Source organism: Solanum pennellii, chromosome 3 (genome assembly GCF_001406875.1).
Source record: "Solanum pennellii chromosome 3, SPENNV200".
In the NCBI taxonomy this organism is placed as follows: domain Eukaryota; kingdom Viridiplantae; phylum Streptophyta; class Magnoliopsida; order Solanales; family Solanaceae; genus Solanum; species Solanum pennellii.
This window is the reverse complement of record NC_028639.1, coordinates 22,666,156-22,674,761: the sequence shown is the minus strand read 5'-3', so window position 1 is coordinate 22,674,761 and position 8,606 is coordinate 22,666,156. Positions and strand designations below refer to the sequence as shown.

Sequence of the window (8,606 nt, the reverse complement as noted above, 5' to 3'; positions counted from 1 at the left end):
TCACTAAATCTGATGTCTAACAAAGGGGACTTATACTCCTACTGGCACGTAGTCTGGGGACTATGAGTGAATGATGAACCCTAGTCCTCTCGATGTTAAGTTTACTACCAATTGAACATGTATATGACACAAATGTAACTGAAATACTTGATAGCTCAAAATACTGACATGCAATATGAGAATGCAATATTTATATATTAAACATACAAAATTTGGAGCCTGATTATTGTTTAACTGACCTGACAAGTATAATTCGTGAACTATGAGAATTTATATAACTAGGGTTCTGAGTTTCATAAAAGGAATAAGCAAATTTCCAAGAAATAAGCTTATTTCAATTTAGGATAATACAACATCTGATTCACAGTAAATATCTAAGGTTTTAGAAACCCTAGGTCTGAACAAGATATGAAGAATCAAGGAACTGACTAAATTCTAGGAATCTAGTGGATGAAAGGGACCCACTAGTGAAATCCTACATACCTAGTGGCAAAATCTCCAGAGAAAATCCTTTGATTTCGGGGCTGAATCCTTCAATTTAAGAACGTTGTTGCTTGTTGTTGAAGGAAATGGACGAATCTTTCTCTTCTTTCGTTCTAATTTAGATAAATTTTGAGGAATAAAGTTTTTGAGTAGGTTTTGACTAAAATATTAGGCTTAAACTGAGTAAAATGACATAGTTTAAATATTCAATGCATAGGGAAAAGACAAAACGATCCTAACTTGAAAGCTGATGAGGCCCACCCACAGAGTAGTTGACGGACCGTTGACGTAACCATGGTACGTCGAGTGGGTCATGATTGTTGGCCAGTGCCTATTGGTTCTGGACCTCCTAGCCACGGTCCACTTCACCAACCGTGTGAAGGACGACAGACCGTGAAGGACACCGTGGTTCTTCACTTGAGCTAGATGTCTGTTGGTTTAGGAGGACATACCCATCCATGACCTGTCATTGGGACCACAACTTGTGGTGGGCACCGTGGTCCATTGCACTGGCTGGGTGTGAACCACAAACAGGTTATGGAACATTGTCCCTTCACGATCGGTGAACCTTTCTGTGGTTCAACCAATTTTCTGTTGTTCAGGTCTACTAGATTTTTGAGGTGTTACAACATTGATCCGACATAGCTTTAGGCAGGATAACTATGTAGCAGATACACTAGCTAAGCAAGGATCTAGGGTAACAACCTATGACAAGGCTATCCTTTTGCAATCTCTATCGTACTATATTAAAGACTAGCTTGCTAAAGACATAAATGAAGTTATCTCTACTAAACTAATATCTATGTGTAATAAGTTAGCTCATTTGAGAAACATTGCAGTAATTACTAGCCCGTCTAATGTATTTAAAAATAATGGTTGATACATGTATATTAGCACTATCTCATTTTATATGCACTCGAATTTTGATTAAACTGATAATAAAATAGTTATCACTTTTTAAATATACGTGATCAATAAAAAATTTATATATTTTAAATAAAGCGTAACTTATATAATAATAATTTTTAACATAAATAGATTTTCTATCACCAGTAACATAATGATAAATGAACTCTTATAAATAAATGTACATAGAGAAAGATATTGTGACTAAAATACTATTTAAAAAAAGATAAAATAAAATATGATTAGAAAATTGGTTGTGGACTTTCCTCTACTTCCACGTGGAAGTGGAGGTGGAAATGCAGATATTGATAAAAATTTGGCGCGCTCACAAGGTTTCTATTATAACTAACTAACCAACTAACTGTATTTGAATTGGAGTGAAAAGATTCTTCGTCTGTTAGATCTTCAGAACAGTAATTTGTTTGTTTTTCTGGTGAATGAGTGGTGATTGTCTTTGTATTTTGATGATTATCTCTGTAATTTGGTGATTATCTCTGTATTTTGATGATTATCTCTGTATTTTGAAGGACGAATGACAATGGCGGCTAAGCAGAGACTTGTAGTGTTTGCAATTTTACTCTTTCAAGCTGTTGCCATCGCTGACGTTGAGGAAGGTATATATTTGGTTACTTTATTGGTTGATTTGAGCATTTATGTGGATTGTGATTGTGATTGTGATTTTGCAGTAGAAGCACTGAGAAATTTTTACAGATCCCTAAACTGCCCTACACAACTTAAAAATTGGAAGTTAGAGGGAGGTGATCCTTGTGACGAATTATGGACTGGGGTTTCATGCCATCAATCATCAGTCATTGACATGTACAAATCTTCTTCTTCTAATAACTAATACATCAGTCATTGTGATTTACCGATTCTTATTTTCCTGCAGTAAACTTCAAGGATTAAGTCTCACTGGTAATCTTCAAGGAGATCAACTTGTTCGTCTACAACACTTGAAGCACCTGTACGTTTTTTTGTTTATTATTTTATCTCCAAGGATTGATTACTTAGTTATCTCATCCTGTTTTTCTTTTATGTAGAGATCTTAGTTCCAATCATTTCCATGGAGAGATACCAAATAGCTTGCCCACTAATCTCACAGATTTGTAAGATTAATTTCATCTTTCTCAATTCCTTCTTTTACCTATACATTCTCAATATATTCTTGTTCTGGTGGATATAGAAATTTGGCGGCCAATTATTTTAATCAAACCATTCCTCATACCGTCACTTCAATGAAACATCTCAGGCACCTGTAAGCACATTCTCTGTTCAGCTTCTTTACATCTCTCCTATTTCATACTCAACTCCTAACATTGTCAATTTTTTATGCAGAAATCTGAGTCAGAACCTTCTATCTGGACCACTGCCAGATGTGTTTGGTGGCTTCGACAACCTTATAATGATGTATGATCTATTTCTTATTGATGTATAATATATCTAGTGAATCTTTTTGTCTTTGGAGTAAAATTTGTTCACAAAAAAATCTCAAATTATCTATGTTATTGCTAAGTGCTAGTATAATTTTCTTCAACAGGGACCTGTCACACAACAACTTCAGTGGAGATCTACCTGTATCATTTCGAACTCTGATGAACCTTTCAAGATTGTAAGTTTTTCACATCTGACAATATGCCTCCAGTTTCCATATTCATTTGTAACGAATGAGGTATTGTGGCGTAGGCATCTTCAGAGCAATGAATTTACTGGATCAGTAATTTTTCTGGCTGACCTTCATCTACATGAACTGTGAGTTAGTAATCTGTTTAGTGAGTCTATCAAAAATCTTAAACTGTCACTCACAAATTTATTATATATGTGTCAATTCAGGAACATTGAAGATAATCATTTTAGTGGTGTTATTCCTGAGAGCTTTCAAAATATAAACAGCTTATGGTAAACAGCTTTCAGAATTCAAAGTCTACTTGGTATATTTTGCTTTACATTTGGATAGCTTATGTCTTTCCTAATAATCAGGATTGGAGGTAATCAGTTTCGCATAGGAGTAAACTATCCTCCCTGGAAGTTTCCTACTGATGTTATGCCCAATGAGCAGAATATCTCTAGTCCTCCAACAACAGAATCAAGTGCCATTGAGAAATACCCTTCTCATGAATCAGGAGATAACAGAAAGAAAAGACCAGGCTCTGGAGGAATAGTTATTATGGTGGTTGGAGCTGTGATGACTGTAATTGGTGCAGCAGTCTTCATTGCTGTTAGGACTGATCGGTCTACAAAACAGACACTCGACAGCATAGGAGGCAGCTTAAGTTCATTGCAGTCTCTTCCAATTAGTGCATCCCAAGGTCAGAGATAATTCTTCAGAAACACTTCAATATACCATTTTCCCTCAACTTGTATGTGTCAAAGCTTTCGCTAAAATGGTTTCAAGCTGATAATTTCGTAGAGCACTTCGCAATTGTCTGTTCCTAGCAGATAGAGAAATACTACACCAGACCTAGGCTCAAATCTTCTCACTTCTGGATTGGTTTTCCAGTAACATCTCATGCATGAAAGTTTTGTTGATACAACCTATTCCTATGAAATTTTGTTCATGGACAAATATAATGTGGTTGTGTTATCCTTTCCCTGCCTAAAACTATCAACTCCTGCATGTTTCTTCTAGTAATTCATCCAGCATTAACATTTCCCTTCTGCATCTTCTGTGTGCGCTTCTATCAAAGTTGAGGTTTGTGAGATTTTATTATCATGAAGCACAATCTGGATAATGCCTAATGCACGTAAAATCTGTTTTACAGTGAAATAGCTTCTGTGAAGTGAGCCGCATTTCTCAAGGAGTGTTTTCTGGTTTGGTTTTTCATTTTCTCATCATCTCAGGTTCTTTAGTTGCTGAACACGATAGGCCAGATTCCTCTAGCAGTGACTCTCCTCCACTGATTTCTTCATGGAAATTGCCACCTGCACCAACCATGACTATTAAAATGTCGAACAGAAGAAGTTTCTCCAAGAAGTGCAAAATCCCAATCTGTGCCAAACTCTATGCAGTGGCAGATTTGCAGTTGGCCACTAGCAACTTCAGTCCCAATAATCTTCTTGGTGAAGGAACACTTGGTTCGGTTTATAGAGCAGATTTCCCTGATGGACAGGTATCCTAGGAGCTTTATTTAAGAACTTCTCGCATTCAACAAAGAGAATTTTACAAAGTTTTCTTACTCTTGGTACTTCTTTTGTGCAAGATTCTGGCTGTTAAGAACATTAAGACTGTAGATCTCTCCATAACTGAAGAAGAACAATTTATGGAAGTGATTCGAACTGTATCTCATCTGAGGCACCCTAATATCGTTGCACTTGTTGGCTATTCTGTGGGGAACGGTAACCATCTCCTTTTGTATGAATACATAAGGAAAGTTACACTTGATGATGCCTTGCACAATGTTTTGTGCATGCCTCTGACTTGGAGCCTCCGACTCCGCATTGCCATTGGCGTTTCTCGGGCATTGAAGTAAGTACACAATACTTGTTTTGCTTATTCTTTCAACCTTGTATTTATCTGGTCGGACACCTGAAATAGGTTCTTGTAATGATGACTGCAAATACTGTATGTAAGTTGGATGAGGATAATATTTTACTTACCTCTCGTGTTTCTTAATGGTATTTATGGATTTAATCATCCCACTTACATTGCAGCTACTTGCACACGTCCTGTGTGCCTTCCATCACCCATAACAATCTAAAGGCTACCAACATCTTGCTTGACGAAGATCTTAACCCTCGTCTTTGTGATTGTGGACTAGCTGTCCTAAAACCACTGGCCAGCAACAATGTTAAAATCAAGGTACATCTTTTTTCTTCTTATTAACTGGCTAAGGGAAATGGTAATTAAGTAGACTAGAAACAGCACAAGTTTTCCCGATACTCACAACCAATTACTGTCATTGTTAATGTTGCAAGACAGGCTTCTGAGATTGCTATTGCAGATAGTGGCTATGTTGCGCCTGAGCATGTCAAACGTGGAAGTGGCAACCCAAAGGCTGATATCTTTTCCTTTGGTGTGCTCCTTCTTGAGCTTTTAACTGGAAGGCGGCCTTTTGACAGGTTTGACTTTTTTCTCAACTTGTTCAAAACCATAATCTTGTTGCTGATGTTTCCTTAATCTTGATGCAGTTCAAGACCAAAAGGAGAGCAATCACTGGTGGAGTGGGCTTCTTCCAAGCTTCACGACAGTGAGTCTTTGTTGGAGATGGTTGATCCAACAATAATGAGAATAATTTCCACTCGGGCTCTTTCCTCTTACGCTGACATTATCTCCCAATGCATTCAGGTAATAATTCTATATGTTGCAAACTTATTTTACCGCTAACTATGATGATAATTTCTAAAAGCTTTTTGAGATGAAGGTTTCACTCTAAAATTTTGTTTATGCTGAGCAGCCCCAGAAGGAATTCCGTCCTCAAATGGCTGAAGTTGTTCAGTCACTGGTCTCACTGTTACAGAAGTCTGGACAAGAAAAAGCAAAGTCTGGAAAAGATAAAGAGACAGCAGAAGTTGACCCCTGTGACCGATCTTTTCGTTCAACCAACAGCCATTTCTTTGCTTCACCAACTGCAAGCTACTTATCCATCTGACCTTCTGCAATATGCTCCACCTTGTACAGTTTTTTTTTTTTTTCAGTTCTTTAAAATTGCAATGCTTGTAGCTTACGGAGTTTAATGCGCACACATTGATTCTTCGAGAGAGTACTTCCCTCTCGTCTTGCTTTTCCCAGCTTCTAAGATTGTTAAAGACTTATTTCCTTTGAAAGAAGACCAAAGAGTTGGTATAAGGTCTATAGCTAACTTGATGTTCATCTTTCTGCAATGGGATTGAATAGCAGTTGAAGTGGTACAATCTGAACATTTAACTTCACACCATGGAATCAGATTCTTGAAGGGTTTGGTCTAGTGATAAGAGTGCAACTCATGATGCAAAAAATACTAGTTAAAACACACATTATCCACGGAAAATTTTAAACCATGTGTCAACTAGCCCTCAAAATTACTAGGTTACCAAGAAAAATATAGTTATCTCATCACCTTGGTGCCTTCACACAACCACCACGCATACTTTGCACCACTGAAGAACATCTCAAACGAGCTTTTGACAAAGCTGAACTAGTCTCAATTGTTAGGATAAACATACTGCGTTTATGAAATTGGTATTCCATGGGAGCACAAAGCATTGATATGTTATTTGTCTATTAGAGTAAAAGCAAGATAAATGTATTCTGATTATGTTTTTGCCAACATCAGGTTCAACTCTGTATTTCTAACTTGTACAGTGTCAATAATAACAAAAACTACAAGATGTATAAGAGTTGCTCAAGCCTCTTCTAACAATAGCTACTAATCAACAATGTATTAATCTCTCCTATGATATTCACCGGCCGTCCTTCAAACATGGATGAAAGTGTACTCTCACAAAGTTCCTTCAGTTCCCTGGTCTGGGCAAGAGCTGCTTCCTGCACAAGGAGGAAAAAAAAAGAGAAGCAGATAAAAAATTAAGGATCCAAGGGGGACTTCCTTTTCTTTCTTACAAATGCATTCGACAAGTGAACAGCCGCAAGCAATGCTTTCAAGATCTCTACATGAGCAGCCAAAAATAACTTAGAAAAAGTCTATCTTTTCCTGTAGTGAAGACTGAGGAGCAAGCAAGGAACTTCTGCTATGCTGTACTTAGCCACTATCTTATTTTCGGAGAAATGAATAAATATTACACAGGCTATTTTAAAGGCAGTCATGCTGTTTGTCGAAGAGCATTATAAACAGGTGCCTTTTTATGGGAGAGATAAGTATTCCGAAAAAAAAGAAGGAAAACAAACAAATATATTTATTATAAACTTGCAGCATTGTGAAGTTGAGAAGATCTAATAGGAGTTACTGTCCTCGACAATACAGGCATGGTAAAGGTTGAAGTTTTAAAAGCACTCTATGTAAACATTCATAATTTACTTGGCCACTTCTCAGAGATCAGTAACATTTCAAAATCCGAGGAGAAATAATGTTTATAAAACTATGAGAAGCTAATTAATACCTTAAGCTTAAAGTAGTCAATCTTACTACTACTCAACGACTAACACAGTTTTCACATATATGCAACTACTGCAAATTACATTAAAGAAAATTGGCGTAACTCACTTGTTTTGGCCAGGATGAAGACATTGAATTCTGAAGTTCCATACGCTTACTAGACAAGTCCTTCAATCCGTCCCTTAACTTCGCTTCCTGACGCTTTTTCTCCTCCAAAGTGTTGACCAGCTGATCTAAAAATCTGGAATTTAAATAAATACAGCAGTCAGCATGCAACTTCCAACAAATATAGTTAAGTCAGCAATACACGAACTTCGTAGAATAACTATCTAAATAATAGTGTACAGCAATATTTCATAATGGTGACAAAATAAGTGAGCTATTACACTATCAGATGTCAAATGGCACACTTTTTGATGCAAGAAGAGTTTCATCAAAACCTTAAACAAGAAGCCGGGCTAAAGAGTTTGTAGACTTGTCATTGAATCGCTACCTTGGAGGCTTGATTGAGGGTTCTTGGAATTAAGGCATGAAGCTCGAGAACATGCTAAACTGGAAGTACAATGATCCATGTGGAAGACTACTCAAAGTAGGAAGAAAGAGGCTATGAATGTGAAAATGGTTATTCTTGATATGCAAGCCTCTTGACTAAGACAACCCTTATTTGATCAAGGGTATTTATGTATAGCTAGCTTAGACTAAAAATAATGGAGAATAACTCCTTTAGACTTCAGATTATTTTGATATGATGAATTAGTGCAACTCTAGAGAGTGTTTGAGGCTAAGGCCATAGTTGTCAGGAAATGTTGATGGGATTGCTTGCTTTTGAGGAATAATCCTCTTGACGGTATCTCTATAGATTAGTGCTTGTTTGAATTCTTAATTGGAGGTTTTAGCTTTAGAGTGTGTTTGGTATGAAGGAAAACATTTTCTGGAAAATGTTTTCCAATTTTCTCATGTTTGGTTGGGACAAAAGTTTTGGAAAATGTTTTCCAAATCAACTCAGTTTCCTAACAATTAAGGAAAATGACTTCCCTTCAAAAATTAAGGAAAACATTTTCCAAAACTCTCCTCTAATTTCAAATTACATTTTTTTTAGGAAAATCATCAATTTTAAAAAAATATTTTCAATTTCAAAATTTTATTTTTTCATCCGATCCCTGACCCCTCCCCCCACCCACCCACCACTGG

The 8,606-nt window shown here is 36.7% G+C and overlaps 2 protein-coding genes across 2 annotated transcripts in view; one reads left to right on the top strand and one right to left on the bottom strand.

Annotated features, from left to right (window-relative positions):
- Nucleotides 1-1,878: 1,878 nt before the first annotated feature.
- LOC107013267 (protein STRUBBELIG-RECEPTOR FAMILY 2) lies at nucleotides 1,879-6,089 on the top strand. The gene is made up of 16 exons (XM_027915757.1): nucleotides 1,879-2,003; nucleotides 2,076-2,208; nucleotides 2,279-2,353; nucleotides 2,430-2,495; nucleotides 2,573-2,644; nucleotides 2,725-2,796; nucleotides 2,927-2,998; nucleotides 3,073-3,138; nucleotides 3,220-3,285; nucleotides 3,367-3,695; nucleotides 4,228-4,496; nucleotides 4,587-4,852; nucleotides 5,038-5,185; nucleotides 5,306-5,445; nucleotides 5,515-5,671; nucleotides 5,781-6,089. The coding sequence occupies exons 1-16, from the start codon at nucleotides 1,922-1,924 to the stop codon at nucleotides 5,973-5,975; spliced, it is 2,208 nt and encodes a 735-aa protein (XP_027771558.1). The 5' UTR covers nucleotides 1,879-1,921; the 3' UTR covers nucleotides 5,976-6,089.
- A 465-nt stretch (nucleotides 6,090-6,554) lies between these two features.
- The window catches only part of LOC107014383 (CDK5RAP3-like protein), a 9,474-nt gene continuing 7,422 nt past the window's right edge, over nucleotides 6,555-8,606 (bottom strand). Inside the window, exons 9-10 of the mRNA XM_015214266.2 lie at nucleotides 7,524-7,656; nucleotides 6,555-6,847 (exon numbers count right to left, since the gene is read on the bottom strand). Of these exons, the coding sequence (XP_015069752.1) occupies nucleotides 6,719-6,847; nucleotides 7,524-7,656 (262 nt within the window). The 3' untranslated portion in view covers nucleotides 6,555-6,718. The remainder of the gene's footprint in view (nucleotides 6,848-7,523; nucleotides 7,657-8,606) is intronic.

What these genes read in the sequence shown, in the direction of transcription:
- LOC107013267 (XM_027915757.1), top strand. Translation starts at nt 1,922, where the DNA reads ATGACAATGGCGGCTAAGCAGAGACTTGTAGTGTTTGCAATTTTACTC. An exon ending in CAATCATCAGTCATTGACAT is followed by an intron (nt 2,209 to 2,278) that starts GTACAAATCTTC and finishes ATTTTCCTGCAG; the next exon opens with TAAACTTCAAGGATTAAGTC. An exon ending in CAAAATATAAACAGCTTATG is followed by an intron (nt 3,286 to 3,366) that starts GTAAACAGCTTT and finishes CCTAATAATCAG; the next exon opens with GATTGGAGGTAATCAGTTTC.